Genomic DNA, 16,956 nt, shown 5'->3' with positions numbered 1-16,956 from the left:
AATCTGCCTCTGTGGCCATAATGCCTCCTCCTCCATCTCAAATCTCTCTTTGATTTTCCTTATAAAAGACATTTAGCACTGGATTTAGCCACCCCTCTCTGCAGATAAGTCAGAATGATCTCATCTCCCAGATTCTTAATTATGCCTGCAAAAAATTTTTTCAAAATAGGGAACATAGTTTCCAGGAATCATAACATACATAGACAAACCTTTTGGGACATCACCATTCAACCTACTATACTAGCGGACTTTAAGTAACCTACAAATGTAAAAGAAAAGCATTTTAAAAATTTCATTTGGGTAAAAATATTGAAGGAAACATACCATAACATTAGACAGCAGAATATCAAAATCCAAAGCCTTTACATACATATATTTCATGTACAGGATTGGAAAAAGAACTCTTTGATAATAATCATATTCCAAGTAAACACAGACTTCCTAAATCTATGAATATTTAATTGCAAATATTAATACCCTATGTTACTCTTCTACATAAAGGAAAAACTCCAAATCCTGTTATTTGGAGGGCAAGCAATACCCTGAGAGTAACTCTTCCCAAATCTTCCCTTTCTTTGGGTGACTTAACATGTTACATGGATTAATTTCAAAAGGAAATATCACACTCCATTGAATTTAAGCAAAAGACACAGCTAAAATTTCCCACGGAAGGTACATAATATTGAATGCTTATCAGTGTGAATACATAAGTTAATTAAATGTTAGGTGCAAGGAAAATCCCAAAGCTATCTGGAGTATGAAAAAAAATGGCATAAATACCTAACAGTCAGTTAATATAAGCTTCGCTATTGGGTATGTTCCAGGCTTCCTTTTCTATTCCAGTGAGATCTGCCTTTTTTTTGTCCAAGGTCTTCCACTGCTGGGCTCCAATATAGTAAATTGTTTTACATCATCAAGGCCTTGGTCATAGAAAGGATTTATTTTGAAAAGAAGAAACTTCTTTCTTCTTTTTTTAAAAATCATGGTTGTTTTCTCTGCTACTTGCTTCTTTCAACTAGTTATCAACTTCCCCCTATAAGAAAAATTATAGGGCAAAAGCAAACATTCTATTTTGGCTGTCCCCCAGTGTAGTAGTTGATTAATAAAGGAGCCACTCACTCAGTCTTTTTGTCATTTGGTCTCATCTAAAGCATAAGTAAAAAGGATCAAGGTTAAAAAAGACTCATGACCAAGGTACAACTTTTACAAATATCTTTGGCCATAGAAAGCTTTATTTCTTCATCATGCCCCAAGTAAGTCTTTAATGGATCAAGAATCCCTTCCTACCTATTAGAGGACTGTAAGAAATAAATGCTTCAAAGGTTTGTTTGTAGATTCTTCAGGAGAATGGACCAAAAAAGAGGAAAACGTGTAATATAAGCAAGAGTAAACAAAGAAAATCCAACAAAATATACAGTTCACTAAAATAAGAATAGTCATTGATATAAATCCTTTATCATTCTACATTTGACTGGCTCCTTTTACTATTTAGAAATTAAGATATTTTCAGTCTTTTGCTCTCCTTTTCCACATTGTCTCTAATATTCTGGAGTTTTCTGGAGTTCTGGACCAGGAACACCAAACTGTCCCTAAAATCACTAGTCCCATGATTTCTGCCAACATTTTCAAGCTCATCAAACAAAGCCAATGTCTGCCTAAGTTTGGCCTGAACAATTTTTTGCTCTTCTAATTCTGCAAGAAGGGCCTGCTTAGTGCACAATTCAGTTTTATACTTCTCCTGTAACTGTTCAATTTCTTTTTGGAGAAGCTGGAATTCTTCTTCACTGTAAGAATGACTCTCCTGAGATTTATCTTCGGGAAGCAAGATATTTGGTGGAATACGCAAAATCCACTGTAAAAACAGCTGCTCCATTTTGACAAAAAGGTTATCAAAGCGTCCTTTCATGAAGCAAAGAAACTTCTCTGTGCATTTACGAATCTGGACTGGGCTAATCTCACAGTTTGGGATGCCATCCAGCTTCTTCAGAATAACCTGTTCAACAGCCTGCATCACTTCAAATAGGTAGTCTTGAAATGCAATGTAGATCCTAAGCATGCACGTTTGTGGTGTGAAGCCAAAGAACTGAGCCTCGTAGGTCATTGGATCAACAGACATCTTGGCTTATTCTGCTATGTTAATTTTGATTGTGAAAAATCTGTAAATGTAAAAAAAAAAAATCATTTGGTTTAAAAAAATCATCTGAGAAGAGCAACAAATCCCATTTCAGATAGAAAAGCTTGTGTTTCTTGATACCAATGCCAATTCCAGCCTCACTCACCCAAAATAGGATGCAAACTCTTGCCTCTCTGAGGCTCTTTCGATCAGCCTATCACCTCCCTTACCCTCTCATTTCCCTTACCTCTCATTTATTGTGGATTCTGGCCTGTGGCTCAGTCTTTGGAAGTCTTTAATCACCCTAAACAACGTTCAAATTTAGACAGATAACCTAGCCAGTGCCCTAAACACTCAGTTTCATGAGTTTCAACAGCTTTACTCTTTTAGCCACCTGGCTTTTGATATTTTTAACTCTCTCCCCAACTGTCCTGTTTCTTTTCAAGAAGTATTTTATTATTTATTTATTTTTAGAGAGAGGGGAAGTGAGAGAGAAAGAGAGGAGGAGAAACATCGATGTGCAATAAATACATCAATCGATTGCCTCTTGACTACTCCACCCCACCCCCGACTGGGGACCTGGCCCACAACCCAGTCGTGTGCCCTGACTGGGAATCGAACCAGTGACCTTTCGTTCACAGGCCAGCATTCAATCCACAGCCACACCAGTCAGGGCACTACTGCCCTATTTTTTTGTTCACAACTTCTTATGCTATTCTTCCAACTCATATTATACCCTAATCACATACTCATACTATACCTTAACTATCAAAACTTGTAGCCCTCTGATCCTCTCTTCCTTGCATTCAGTCCATCCCATTTCACTTCTTTCCCTATCCATTTTAGGCTACACCATCCATCACTTCAACCACTCTCTTGCCAATGTCTTCAACTCTCTGTTTTTCTAATCTAGCCATGGGGGGGAAAATCCCATTTGGAAGCTGAACAAGCCTCTTGTGAGCTCTACAACCCCAACATGTTTTTTCAAAGGTCTAGAAGTCATTACTTTAGAATGTAAACATCTAGGAAAATAGCCCTCCTATCTCCTTGTCACTGTGGGAGTTTTTAACCTGGGTACCCTTTTTTCTGAACTATAATCATATGCTTGTCATGGAAGTAATAGTTTTATTATTCCTTCAGACAGAGGCAATTAGCTAAAATAAATGGCTACCTCAAATACCAGGTGATTTTAGGATGAATTTTATGAAAGAATTTGAAGCAAATGGTGTGATCAACTCTTTTTTTAGGAAGACAAGATGCAGGTAATCTTAAAAAATTATGTAATGGCTAAAAATAGAATGGTTGTAATTGCTTGGCTGCATAAATAGAGTAGAATTTTTTTGTCTTTGTAATCTCACTTAGATTATCTACAATGTGTTGTAATCTTGATATAACTATTCAGTAATAAAACAACTTTCTTTTCTATGTCTTGTGGAAAGGAATCTCTGGGTTGGCAGGATTTTGATTTCTGCAACACTGCCCTATGCCTTCAGGATCAAGTTCAAACTGTTTTCAACATGGCTTACAAGGGCCTTCATCATTCAACCCTTACTAACCACATTTCTGTCCTCCTTAAGGACTTCACATATGCATAACTGAACTAATAATACTTCTTATTTCATGGCACTCTATTTTTAGTTCATGCCAGGTCTTCTCTTACTTTTTTATTCTTCCACCTTTTGTCTCCTACAGGAACCTACTCTAATGCCTTTTTTAAAGTTTTTAAAGTTATTTTGGAAAGACAGAGGAAAAAAATCAATTTATTTGTTGTTCCACTCATTTATGCATTCATTGGTTGAGTCCTGTATGTGCCCTACCTGGGGATCCAATCTGCAACCTCAGTATGACGGGATGACACTCTAACCAACTGAGCTACTTGGCCAGGGTAATGTTTTTAACATACACGTTTTTTTATTTATCTTTAATTTTTAGATATATATTCTTTAAAAATACAGTTTTGTATATGTATGTTTATATTTTTCTTTACATTTGCAATCTCTTCATGTTATTATATGTAAGTTTACTTCATTGGTTCTGAATGAAATATTCGAACAATGTTCTCATAAGCATATACCACACTTAATGTCCATTCTCCTTGGGACAGACACCTAGTTTGCTTTCAGCACCTTACTGCCAGAAATGATGCTGTAATAAACAACACCCTATGTCGTTTCCTTAGGGACTTGCAGGGTATTTACACAAGCAAGTAATTGCCAGCCATAGAATTTACTCATAATATCACTAAATACTGCCAAAATGTTCTCCAGAACATTGGGGGAGGGAGTGTCCTACAGTGGTTTACACTGCCACTTGCAGTATATGAGAATTCTCATATCGTAGCCAACACCTATCCAACATTACAATTTTGACCAATTTAGTAGATATAAAATTGTTTTACAATGTCGTTTTTTGAAAACCAAAACCATCTAGCTCCACACACAGGTTGGATACTGAGGACTGAAACTACCTACCTGCCCCTAAGCCAACAAAAAACTTACTGTTTACATTAGCATAACATTACTGTTCTGGGAGACCAGTGTGTTTTCACTGTTCTAATGGCTTGAACCGCACCAAACGGGAAGCATGGACGATCTGTCCCCTAAGATTCTCTGAAACCCTTGCCTCGGCTGCTTCTACCAATACTGGACTGTTACTTCTAGATAGCTCCCCAATCCTCATCAAGCCCCCAAACGGAAAATCCACCTTAAAGCAAACCTGGAATTCTCAAAAAAGTTCCGATCTTGCCTTTCTTCCCTATGACTGACACCAAAGCTCTCTCGCCGTCCTTTCTTCTCCCTTACCAGGGTAAGCAGTAAAATCAGCATTGTTTATCAACAGGTTGTGAGGGCAGTATCCGGGGAGCAGGCAGAAATATTTTTGAGTGCATTTCTCTTATTACCAGTAAAAGTGTGAAGGGTACCACTTCATACGTGTTAGTTTTTCAGGTTTCTCCTGTGAATTACCCATTCACATCTTTTTTAAAAACCACTGTCTCCACCCTTTTACTTGGTCCCTTTCTTATATATTACCAGATTATATTGTCACTCTCTATTCCAAAAACCTTCAGCGCTTCCTTTTTGTCTGTCAAGATCTGACTAATCTTTGTTCCAACCAAACCGAACTATTTTTTTCCCTGTGATATCTTTCCCTCAAGGAAAGCCGCTGTGGCCCAATATCCTTCAAGGGTCAGTTTAAATACACTTTCTCGGTGACGCACCCCTCCTCGGAACGCCATCAGGACCTTTCTTCAGGAACTGACCGAGCGCTACTTCAGGATATTATCACGGGCCTGTCTCATCTTCTCTGCTAGCCCTGGAGTTCCTGAGGGCAGGACGAAGACGGCCTAATCGATAAGTAACAATCAAGAGTAAACACTGGAGGTGCCCTGGACACCTCAAGAATTTGAGTTGACTGAGCAGCAGAAACCGCCGAGCAGGCACTGCTTCCGGCCGGAGGACCGGCTCCCGTCGGGCCCCGCAGCCCCGCTGCATGCCGGGACCTTCAGGTCCAGGCGCCGCCAGTGAGGCTGCTCCAGCGCCCCGCGAGGATGCCTAACCCAGTTCCACTCCTTCCCTGTCCTCCCCTGAGAAACTGCAGCCCCGCGGCACTTACCGAAGCGACCATGAGGGTGATAAGTTCGATCAAACAGTGGCTTCCCGCCACCTCTTTTAAACCACCTCTTGCTGCCAAGGATCGGCGGGGCGGATCGTTCCCCAATATTCCGACCGATGCTTGCCCCAGCGAACGACGGCGAAGGCGGGATGCTGACCTGCTTCTGATTGGCTGGCTATACGATCGTGAGGGAGCCGCCTAGATTGGTGACTGAAAGGGGCCGGGCGGGCAAGCTCGCTGTGGCCCGCGGGGATTGGCGTAAGGAACCTGTATTTGCTCTCTTCTCTGTGACGTAGACGGGTGAGGAAGCAAGGCCGGGGCCCGCGGAGACGCAACTCGTGATTGGTGGATGGCTTTTTTTAGGCCTCTTGCGATTGGTGGCGGGCAGGTGGCGCGGCGCCGATTGGACAGCAGTGGGCAGGGCAACAAGAGACCTCTTTAATCGCTCCCTCCCCTGCCCCCACGTTTACTAGACGGGCGGAAGGGGAAGTGGGGCGAAGGGGCTGGCCGCGAAGGGGAAGATGGCGTACCAGAGCCTCAGGCTGGAGTACCTGCAGATCCCACCGGTTAGCCGCGCTTACACCACTGCCTGCGTCCTCACCACCGCCGCAGTGGTGAGCTGCTGCACCGCCAGCTTCTCATTATCCGGGCTGGATATGATCGGTCCTCAGGAAACTGGGGTTTGGGCCTCAAGGAAGCCCAGATGGGCTGGTCTCAGGGGTCGGTGGAGGTGGACAGGACTCACTTTGGGATTCGGAATTGCTTTGAGAGTGCTTATCCGGTGACCGGAGAAGGGAGTGCTACTGCAGGAGGGGTGGAGGATCAGGACTGCAGGTCAGTTTCGGAGAGATGAAGGCCAGACGTATAGCAAGTCGGGGCAGCGGGAGCCGTCCACCCAGAAAACACGTGTGAGAACTCTGACGATGGCCAAGTGCTGCCTCGGTGACTAGTGGGGGTGGGCGGGGGGGCGGGAAGAATCTGCTTATGAATAGTCTTAGATACCGACGATAGAAAGCTGGAACTTGTCGAGAGGGAAGAGTCTTGAAATAAAGAGCGTGAATATAGAGGATGTCTGGAAGCACCCAGCCCTGGCGCTGGCAGGGTCTTGCATCTCGGTTCTTTTGAGAGAGTTGTGTTACTTCACCCACCTGTTTTAGGTGATGCCCATGTGATGGGCAGATTCATAGCAGTTGCTCTTTACTTGCCCTATATCTAAGAGTGATTTGCTTTAAGGAGTTCTTTTTCTATTTCAGCAGCTGGAATTGATCACACCTTTTCAGCTGTACTTCAATCCTGAATTAATCTTTAAACACTTCCAAGTAAGTGGTCCATCACAGCCATGATTGTTTCAGTTTTTAAACTTGTTTTTCTTTTTAGTAGCAAATCCTGCCATACACTCCCTCAAAAAAGAATTCAGTGGGAATATTTGCTTATACGTCTTATTGTGAGGGTATAAAGCAGTGATTCTGCAGCCTAACTGGGCTTCAGAATCACCTCGGGGATGTTTAAGTGATTCTCAAACTCCTCCTCATGTACCAAATCAGAATCACCAAGGGTAAGACGTAAGAATCTGTATTTACTTACTTTTTTTAAGTTCCCTGCATGGTTTTGATTTGATGTGTCCAGTTCCTATATTAAGGAATCACTAGTTCAAAGTTAATATTGTATTTGAGAGGAGACTGACCAGAGAGCTACCCAGGGAGACTCTCACAGGGTCCCCTTATTTTGTGCAGTCACCACCCGGCACACCCACCACCTTGGTGTTATCACCATGGTCTAGTTCAGAAATTCAACTCTATCGGTGCTTTTTTATTTTATTATTTATTTTCATATTACAAGAGAAAGCCTATTTAGAAAGTTACAGAAGTAGTAGAAGTGAGCCAGCTGGGCTGCCTAGGGAACAAGTTACAGAGGCAGAGAAAGGATCTTGGAGCTTAGGAGAGAGAACAAAGGTAACTTGCCTGGGACAAAGAAGTGGAGGAAGGGAAAGGCGCAGGCCTGGTCCCAAGAGGGAGAGCGCCTCAAGTCTATTAGTGCTTTTGAATTGCTCCTTCTTCCAGGGATCAGGTCATACTGACAAAAGTCCAAAAGACCGACATCTTAAACAGCATGCCAGTTTATTAGATTATAGTGGGGGAATACTCCTTTCCAGTAATTAGAATACTAAAAGATGTATTTTTCTGCTCAGGATGTTTATACAGGCTATTGTTGGGGAGAGAGAGACCTAAAAACCAGTAATTCTGCCTCTACACCTTCTATTTCCTATTTCAAATGTGTTTCATTCACTTTAGACCAATTGATCTCCAGCTTGCCTATCAAAATACAGCTTTTGTGTAACCTTAGATTCGTTCTCCTTTGTGTCCCTAGAGTATCTGTCAATGCTTCTTTCAGAGCATCTCTCATCTCATACTTGCTCTTATTTATATGCTTGCCTCTTCACTGGGTTGAGGACTCTTAAAATTTTGGATGCAGTTAGTATGTAGAACTGAATTGTTTCAACATTAATAAATACCAATTCTTAAGAATTTAATGGTGCATAAAGCAGTCCTGTGGACTCTTGTCACTGTCTTCCTTCCTTTGAAATGGCCTTTGCTGGGAGCTGTATAGCTCCATCCAGGCATTGCCTCCCAGTTAATACTTGCTTGGCTTGATTTTGCCTGGCGTTAAACCCTTGATACTATGTATCTGCATTAGGAGTTGCAATTTTCAGGTTTGAGTTCAGTCTCCTTTACAATTTATATATCCCTGGGCAAGTCATTTTAAAAGTACTTAAAGCTCTTAGTTTTCTTATTTGTGAAATGGGGATGGCAGTAGCAGGATTGAGATCACATGGGATAATAGAATATGTTAAAAACACTTTAAAATGTTAAGTGCTCTACCATTGTGAGAAGTTGTTTTTATTGTGTGGGTTGGGTAGGTAAGAGTATATCTACCCAACAAGAAAAATGAGGATTCTTATATCTATCAATTATAGAATTCAGTGAATAGAGCATTAGGTCTTTACTTGTAGGGAGTTCGCTATTTGTTCAGACTGGAACTTGAGTATTTGCTTTATAATTATTCTTTACTGTGGATGTTTTGGACTACCTAATATAGAAACATTTTTTTAGCAATTTATATTAGATCCCTGGAGTTTTTTTCTGATAATGCAAGACTGTTCATTAGATTGTGATACTACAAAAGGAAAGCACTGTTTTTATTATGCAAATTAACCTTGTCTTTCCATCAAAGTTTTTCCATAATTTGTCTGACCATGTTAAGGACAATCACAATTTTAAGTTTTCTGTCCTATTATCCTTACACACTTCAGGGGCTCCGTGACATCATTCATATTTTCAACTAGAAGCAGCCCAAAATCCAGCGTCAAATTTTATGCCCCATCTTTTGGTTCAGATCATAGTATCACATATCCATGACGTTCAATATTGTAGTCAGAGGATATCTCTTTTGTCTTAATATGGAAATGTTTCCTGGTATGTTTTACTCAATTTATCTTTCTCTTGATTTTTTTTCTTTTAACAGATATGGAGGCTAATCACCAATTTCTTATTTTTTGGGCCAGTTGGATTCAATTTTTTATTTAACATGATTTTTCTGTATCCTTTATTAAGTGGGGTTAGCATAAAAACTTTAGGTTTACTTAGGACATACAATATTAAGTTAAAACTATTAATCCTGTTATTTTTGTTCCCAATCTTAGCTGTAACTTCTAGGTACTGGCTCAGTGGTGCATAGAGTAGTTGGTGAGGTAGTAATGTTTTGATGGTGTCTCTAAGTCCCTGTTGGTTCAAAGGGGAGGTACTTAACCATAAAATGATTCAATTTCTCCCCATAAGTCACTAGTAAATCTGATCAATTGAGAGGAATGATTTAATTCAGTTACAAGATAACATCAGCAGATACAGTGATAATTAACAGTTCTTTGGTTGGTTTGTTTTGATAATTAACAGTTTTGATAGAGGTTTGGGAGTGGGTTGATAAGAAATGGAAACTTGAAATCGTGTATCTTAGTTACTTGTTCTACTGGATGAAAAGACAGTGCCCTAATGTCGGCTGGGCTTGCCATGTTCCGGCTTCTTGAAAGACGGTTGTGCTCTGGTCCTGTGGTAGTTGGGGCTACTGAGCAGAGAGCTTTCTGCTCCACTCTGACCCTCTGGAAAGGGCAGTTACAACTCACCTCATCTGCAGTAGACAGAGAGCCTTGTAGGTGTGACAGGATTCCTACCCTTGGATGGATTCCTCTGTCGCCTAAATACTACATTATTCTGGTAAGTTTCTGATAATTTTTTTATTGTAACAAAACTTCATTGACTGAGATATGGAAATGCTTAATCTGCCTGGCCTGAAGAAGTAGATTATCACGCAGGGGTTCTTGATGGGTATTTCTTCTAAATTAGGTTGTGAAAAAGTGATACAGATTGTGTGGCAGAGCATGAAAAAGATGATACAAATTTTAAAAAGGTGTAATAGGTGGCTGGAAGCATGTGTATGCAACATCTGGCTCATTTCCCCAATTGGGAAGATTTTGTAAAACATAGTTGACTAAAATGTAAAAGAGAAGTAACAATACTGCTACTCATAAATGTTCTTTCAGAAAAAAGGCTTGACTTACAAATAACGTGGAGTCCAAGTGTACCTACATGATATATTAAATTTTACTTTCTTCATATTTGTATGCTTAACATTTTCTTAACTTGGAACCTAAGATATCGTTACTGTCGAATGCTAGAAGAAGGCTCTTTCCGAGGTCGGACAGCAGACTTTGTATTTATGTTTCTTTTTGGTGGATTCTTAATGACTGTATCCTTCAACAAATAGAACAAACACAAGAAAATGCTAACACCCTCTCTCTTCCTAGTTTCTCATCTGTCTCCCACAATTCACTGAATATCCCCAAACAGACCAACAGATTTTAGCCTCAGTGTACTAATATTTATTTCATAGCACGCTTTATGGACAACTTTCTAAGCCTAGAGGTTAGACAAGATGCTTTTCTTTTCCTTTTTTTTTTTTTTTTTTTCCACAAGATGCTTTTCTACTGGGAACAAGTCAGAGGGACTTTTAACCCAGGTGGGTTACTGTTATGTATCTGAGATACACTATTGTTCATGGGCATACCTCACTTTTAAAAGATTAAGTTGGTAAGACACTTACTTGGTTACTCCCAAAACTGATACATTATTTAAGAAAAAAAGAATTGTTGACCATGTAGCAAACTTGAATGTAGTCCTGTCTGACAAGGTGGTTTTGCTCCAGCTGGCTTTATTCACCTCTGTAAAGGTGCTAATAGTGAGTGAACTTCAATGCAATTATTGACCAAATAATTAACACATTTTCCAAAAAGGCAAGAACTTCATGAATCCAGAATAACAGTTTGAAGTCCAGATGATTTGGCCTAAGCAGGTTTTTGCCTGATTGCTCTGGGAAATTATTTTCAGGATTTTTTCTTCCAAAGATGTAAGTAACTGCTCTGACCAGCGTGGCTAAATCGGTTGGGTATTGTTCGGCAAAGCTAAGGTCGCTGGTTTGATTTCCCAGTAGGGGCACATGCCTGGGTTGTGGGTTTTGTCCCAGTGAGGAACCTACCGATGTTTCTCACATCAGTGTCTTCCTCTCCTTCTCCCTTCCCTTCTCTCTAAAAATAAATAAGGTAAAACCTATTTTTTAAAAAACAGATGTAATTAATGCTCAGCTTTCCTAATTTGAACTTTTGTGGGAGCATAATTCTTTGTTCTCTTGCCCAGTCTCCCCTATGACACTTGTAATGTTGATATTTTCCTTAATGCCATCTGCTAGATTTTTGGTTTGTTTGTGAGCTTAGTTTTCTTGGGCCAGGCCTTTACAATAATGCTTGTCTACGTGTGGAGCCGAAGGAACCCGTATGTCCGCATGAACTTCTTCGGCCTTCTCAATTTCCAGGCCCCCTTTTTACCCTGGGTGCTCATGGGCTTTTCTTTATTGTTGGGGAACTCAATCATTGTGGACCTCTTAGGTAAGAGTCTTACCACTATTTCTGTGATTCTACTTATAAACTTATTCTGTCATTATTTTTCTTGTTTATTCTGTTTGGCCTTCATATAATATCTATTATGGAATTATTTCATAGTTATATGCTACAAGACTGTGATATTAGGTTTTTAATTCTCACTAATTATATTGCTATTTCTTCCTGAATATAAGGAATTTATGTTTGTGTATTCACTTGCAATTGAAATTTTAATCCTCTCTCTCCTTTATTTCTGGCTGACTTTAGGTATTGCAGTGGGACACATATATTTTTTCTTGGAAGATGTATTTCCCAATCAGCCTGGTGGAATAAGAATTCTGAAAACACCATCTATTTTGTGAGTATCGAAACCAGGTTGTATGTGTTTTGCAGATAACCTGGGACAGGTCCCTGATCAGTGGGCAGGTCAGTAAATATTTGCAGACTGAGTGGCCCACCTGCGGCTGAGGAGCATTGGGGTCAGTAGGAACAGACGGCAGCAGAGTCGGGGCAGGAGGGAGGTTAACCGGCCCGGCACGGGGGTGGGGGGCGCTGCCCTGCAGGGTGACCACTCACCCCTCCTTTCCCAGAGCGGAGCCTGTTGGTGTTAGGAAAGCTGCGGAGTTTTTGAGAATATAAAAATAAAAAAAGAAAACTGCTGAGTTTAGAGAGGTGAGGTAGCAAAATGGGCAAAACTGACTAGAAGAACGTTTTTAATGGTGGAATATCTGGCCTTCCAAACAAGTGGTAGAGAGAAGCAGTAGAAGGGAAATAGCTTTGGGCTAGAAGCCAGGTGCAGGCTGTTCACCAACCAGCCAAGTCCCTTCCTTTTTGCACTTCATTTTTCCTGAGAATGCAGCTTTCATAGGACCTCTTTCTACTCCAAAATTTTGTGTCCTTGAGATACACTGCATTAAAAAGGGTTCACTTGAGGAATAAAATGTGAGTTTCTATTATAAAGTGTTGGTTGTAGAATAGTTAAGCAAAACAAAGAGTCAGATCTTCCTTAATTTCATCATTTACTAACTTTTTCATGTGTTCTGCAGTCTTATTGTCTGTATACTTTTTTAAAATGCTTTTTCATAACATTCTTTTTAAGTAATATATGTCATAATTTTTCATATAAATGTCCTACTAAATTGTGACAGCTGCATGAAACCACGTGACATGAATGTAGCATAATTTTATGAGTAGACTTTTTTTTTAATTTATTGACTTCAGAGAGAGTAAAGGGGAGAGAGAGAGAAACATGATTTGTCGTTCCACTTATTTATGCATTCACTAGTTGATTCTTGTATGTGTCCTGACCGGAGATCGAGTCTGTAGCCTTGGTGTATCAGGACAATGCTCTAACCAACTGAGCTACCCAGCCAGGGCCTAATCCCTTATTGATGGACAGTGGCATTAGCGCTTGCTTTTCCCTTCTATAATTGGAGTGATGAATATCCTTGTAGCTAAATCCTAGCGTACACCTATGATTATTTTCAAATATTAAATTCCTAGAAGTGAAATTTCTATTTTGTTGCTAAATCGCCATCCAGAATGGATGTTCAGGTCTACGTTTCTACCAGCACTGTGTAGGTGTCTGTTTCCCCACATTCTTGACAAACGTAGAGGTATTATGTTTACTCTTTCCTAGTTTGATAGCCATAAGATGGCATACAAAGGACTTTTTTTCCCTTAGGTATTTGAAAGTAAATTGTCAGTCTAATGCCCCCTGACTCCCTTTAATGTGTATTTTCTATAAACAAGAACATTCTTCTACAGTCAAAAACAGGAAGTGAATGTTACTCCCCTAACACAATTCCAGACTTGGGAATTGTCCCAATAATAATCTTTATAGCAAAAGAACGCAGCTCAGCTTCAGGAGTTGCATTTAGTTAGTCTCCTTTAGCATGGAACAGCTCTCCAATCTCTCCTTGACTTTCATGACATTGACTTTTGTAAAGGTTATAGGCCCATTTGTGGCATATCTCTCAATCTGGGTTTGCCTGGTATTCTCTCACATTTAGGTTTAGGTTTTGCATCTTTGGCAGGAATGTCAGAAAAGCGATACTGAACCCTTCTAATTACAGTCTATTAGGCCAGGATTTAAGTTTGTTGAACTCCTCCAAGTGGTAGTAGTTGCTTTGATTCCTTCATTAAAGGTATCTCTGAGGCTTCTTCACTGTTTTCTCTATAAGTAGCATGTATTGCTTTTTGTTTTAAAAATTAGTAGAGGAGGTAAAAGCTAATGTAAATATGAAATAATTATGAATACCTTCAAAATATGATAACTTAGGCCAAATCATCTGGACTTCAAATTGTTATTCTGGATTCATGAAGTTCTTGCCTTTTTGGAAAATGTGTTAATTATTTGGTCAATAATTGCATTAAAGTTCACTCACTATTAGCACCTTTACAGAGGTGAATAAAGCCAGCTGGAGCAAAACCACCTTGTCAGACAGGACTACATTCAAGTTTGCTACATGGTCAACAATTCTTTTTTTCTTAAATAATGTATCAGTTTTGGGAGTAACCAAAACTGATTGGGGATGGGGAAAGGTAGAAGAGGGGACGGGGGATAAATGGTGACAGAAGGAGACTTGGCTTGGGGTGGTGAACACACAATATACAGATGATGTAATACAGAATTATACACCTGAAACCTATATAATTTTATTAACCAATGTCACCCCAATAAATTCAACAACAAAAAACATAACTTTTTCATTGGCAGACAGATGTAATGCTTGTCCATAGGTAGAAACCCCAGGGATCTTTTTGACCTTGAAGTATCTAGGACCTAAAATGACTGTGGAACTAAGTTATATCTGTTTCCTGTCTTTTAGGAAGGCTATTTTTGATACACCAGATGAGGATCCAAATTATAATCCACTGCCAGAAGAGCGGCCAGGAGGCTTCGCCTGGGGTGAGGGCCAGCGCCTCGGCGGGTAAAGCGGCAGTGCCAATAATGGACCCAGCTGGGAAGGACTAAGTGAATCATCCATTGGGATTCTTCTATCCTTTGTGTTGCAAAAGTGTGGACACTTTTGACAGCTTGACAGATTTTAACTCCAGAAGCACTTTATGAAATGGTACACTAATCCAGAAGACATTTCAAGCAGTTTGCCAGTGATTCCTCACTGCTCTGGTACTGAAAGTGTAATCTCTTGGAGCCAAAAAACTGGAGAAGCAAACACCCCGCCACCTCTAGTGCACAAGTACATGAGTACTTGAGCTCTGTGGTGTAAGGCAGAGCTTTTTTCCTCCTCCTCTTCTGTGATAGACGAGGCCATGGTGTAAATGGAAGTTTCAGGGAGGACAAAATAAAACTGAATTCCATCTCTCTCTCACTGAATTAGAGCTTTTGTGTGTGATCTTTTAAACGGTGATACTGTATTCCAGCTCTCCTGCATAGGTGTGAACTTGGAGCAGTTTCCAGGCCCACGCTTCCTGTGTCTCCACAGCTTTCAACGGGATTCCATTTCAAGACTGGAAACGTGGCTATAATATGCACATCTTACTAATTCAGAATGCCAGCTCCAGTAGGAAGAATTGTTTCTGTTGTCCAGATAGTTTATTCTCATTGGGGTTTTACAAAACTTCAAGTTGTCAGACCACGTGGAAAAAAGGGGTTCGGGGCAGGGTGGTTCTTCCAAGCAGCAGGAATTCAGCTCCAGGAGAGCCCAGCTACAGGCAGAAAGTTAGTGTGACATCTGACTCCCTACGCCTGCATTTCTCCATTGAGAACTCCAGAGGAAGACAGAGGCCGCCTTCTTGTGAAGCAACAGAAAGATCTTTAGACCTAGAAAACAAGTTAGAATGTTGACTTCGGAGCCAGATAAGCAGGTAGCAGTTAGGCAGGGTTACATTTCTCCTGGGACTTTGGCTGATTAACATTTGTCATTTGCTTCGTGAAAAGCCAAGAAGCTTTTCAGAGCCAAGTACCTGGTTTACCTTCCCAATCAGGTAGAAATTAGATGGGTTCTGCAGAAATAAGAACTTAATGCCTGTGGTTCAATCCTTATCCAAAGTAGTAACTTGAGTGGGTCTCAGCAGGTTGGTGTTCATGTTGCCTAAGTCATTCCGGGAGCCCAGAGGACTAAAATGGACACCCTCAGAAAAGAGATTATTTGAAATAGTTTTGATAAACAGCATGTAGGCACAAGACTATTTCCTAAGTAGTTGCAGACTTGAAGTGGTAGAATATGAGATTTCCCTCAGAAATGAAGGTTTAGATTAAACACAATAAACATCCTAAATGGGAATTTTCATAGTGTTTGTGAAGTGAATAGTATTTTAACATCTGTCAATGGAATATGCATAAGGAATGGAATTTAACATGCTGCTAGTTGGTAATTTTGAATATGATTGTTGCAATTTTATAGAATATGGGTTAATGGGACTGCTTTTTTTCCTGAGTGGTTTAAAAACTTTAAATGCCAATCTTGGAATACATAATCCTTATGGGATTCTTAAATTGTCATGTCTTTGTTCAAGAAAGCTTGAATTTAATTAGAAAGGGTTTTTTTATATTGTTTACTTTGGGACTAGAAATGGGTTTCTCTAGTTTTATTTGTTCTCCTTCAGTTAACTGAGTTACCCCATTCATGGAATTTTTGTGGTAAAATTTTAATCCCAAAATCTATTCACTGACTGTTCATTTACATAAGGAATGTATGTACATATTAATGATTACATAAAACAGGAAGCCAGTTTTGAATTTATGGCCTAAACACAGTCGGTTATGGGACTTCGATTTCTCTGATGGGATGAGAATTCCTAGTGGCATGATGCCAGACGGTGCTGCTTCCCTGTGCCCTGGGCAGCGGTCATCTCAGTCACTGACCTCTTAGCAGCTTGGCCGATCCCACTACTACCATCCCTAGCCCTGTGTTGCGTAACAGCTTACCTAGGCGTACCTGACCACACGGAAAGTTCCTTATTTCCAACTTACCTCTCAGTCTTGATTCTTCCAGAACACCCTTTTACATTATGCAAGTCAACTGAAAAATGAGATTCAGTATATGGAATTTTGTGACCAATTTACCTGACGTAATTTAAGGGATTCCTGGATTCTACCAGTAACATTCAAAAGCACACCTAACTAAGGCATAGTTTTGTTGTTATTGTAGAAATACAATATACGTTCATTTTTTTAATGGACGTGTAAATTGCATCTCCCTAGGAGATAACATTTTATATACATTTTGTGTGTTTTTTTCACTATGGGTTTCTATTTGTTTCTCTCTTCCACTTGTTC

The 16,956-nt window shown here is 40.1% G+C and overlaps 2 protein-coding genes across 4 annotated transcripts; one reads left to right on the top strand and one right to left on the bottom strand.

The window, feature by feature from the left end:
* Positions 1–470: 470 nt before the first annotated feature.
* Positions 471–5,983, bottom strand: MIS12 (MIS12 kinetochore complex component). Its single transcript, XM_054575633.1, has 2 exons — positions 5,726–5,983; positions 471–2,156 (listed from the first exon to the last, which is right to left on the bottom strand). Exon 2 carries the CDS (start codon positions 2,114–2,116, stop codon positions 1,496–1,498), a length of 621 nt encoding a protein of 206 aa, XP_054431608.1. The 5' UTR covers positions 2,117–2,156; positions 5,726–5,983; the 3' UTR covers positions 471–1,495.
* Positions 5,984–6,214: 231 nt separating this feature from the next.
* Positions 6,215–16,219, top strand: DERL2 (derlin 2). Of its 3 annotated transcripts, none has more exons than XM_054575847.1 (7): positions 6,215–6,339; positions 6,982–7,044; positions 9,248–9,321; positions 10,432–10,525; positions 11,522–11,717; positions 11,979–12,069; positions 14,543–16,219. In XM_054575847.1, exons 1-7 carry the CDS (start codon positions 6,247–6,249, stop codon positions 14,646–14,648), a joined length of 717 nt encoding a protein of 238 aa, XP_054431822.1. In that variant the 5' UTR covers positions 6,215–6,246; the 3' UTR covers positions 14,649–16,219. The 3 variants fall into 3 exon arrangements, with proteins under 3 accessions (XP_054431822.1, XP_054431821.1, XP_054431823.1); XM_054575846.1 differs by having other exon boundaries at positions 6,979–7,044; positions 14,543–16,217; XM_054575848.1 differs by lacking the exons at positions 9,248–9,321; positions 10,432–10,525; positions 11,522–11,717; positions 14,543–16,219 and having other exon boundaries at positions 6,979–7,044; positions 11,979–12,044.
* Positions 16,220–16,956: the final 737 nt, after the last annotated feature.

This window comes from Pteronotus mesoamericanus, unplaced genomic scaffold, assembly GCF_021234165.1.
Source record: "Pteronotus mesoamericanus isolate MK-2021 breed Mesoamerican mustached bat unplaced genomic scaffold, CSHL_Meso_final contig_317, whole genome shotgun sequence".
Classification (NCBI taxonomy): Eukaryota; Metazoa; Chordata; class Mammalia; order Chiroptera; family Mormoopidae; genus Pteronotus; species Pteronotus mesoamericanus.
This window is presented reverse-complemented; position numbering and strand designations above follow the sequence as displayed.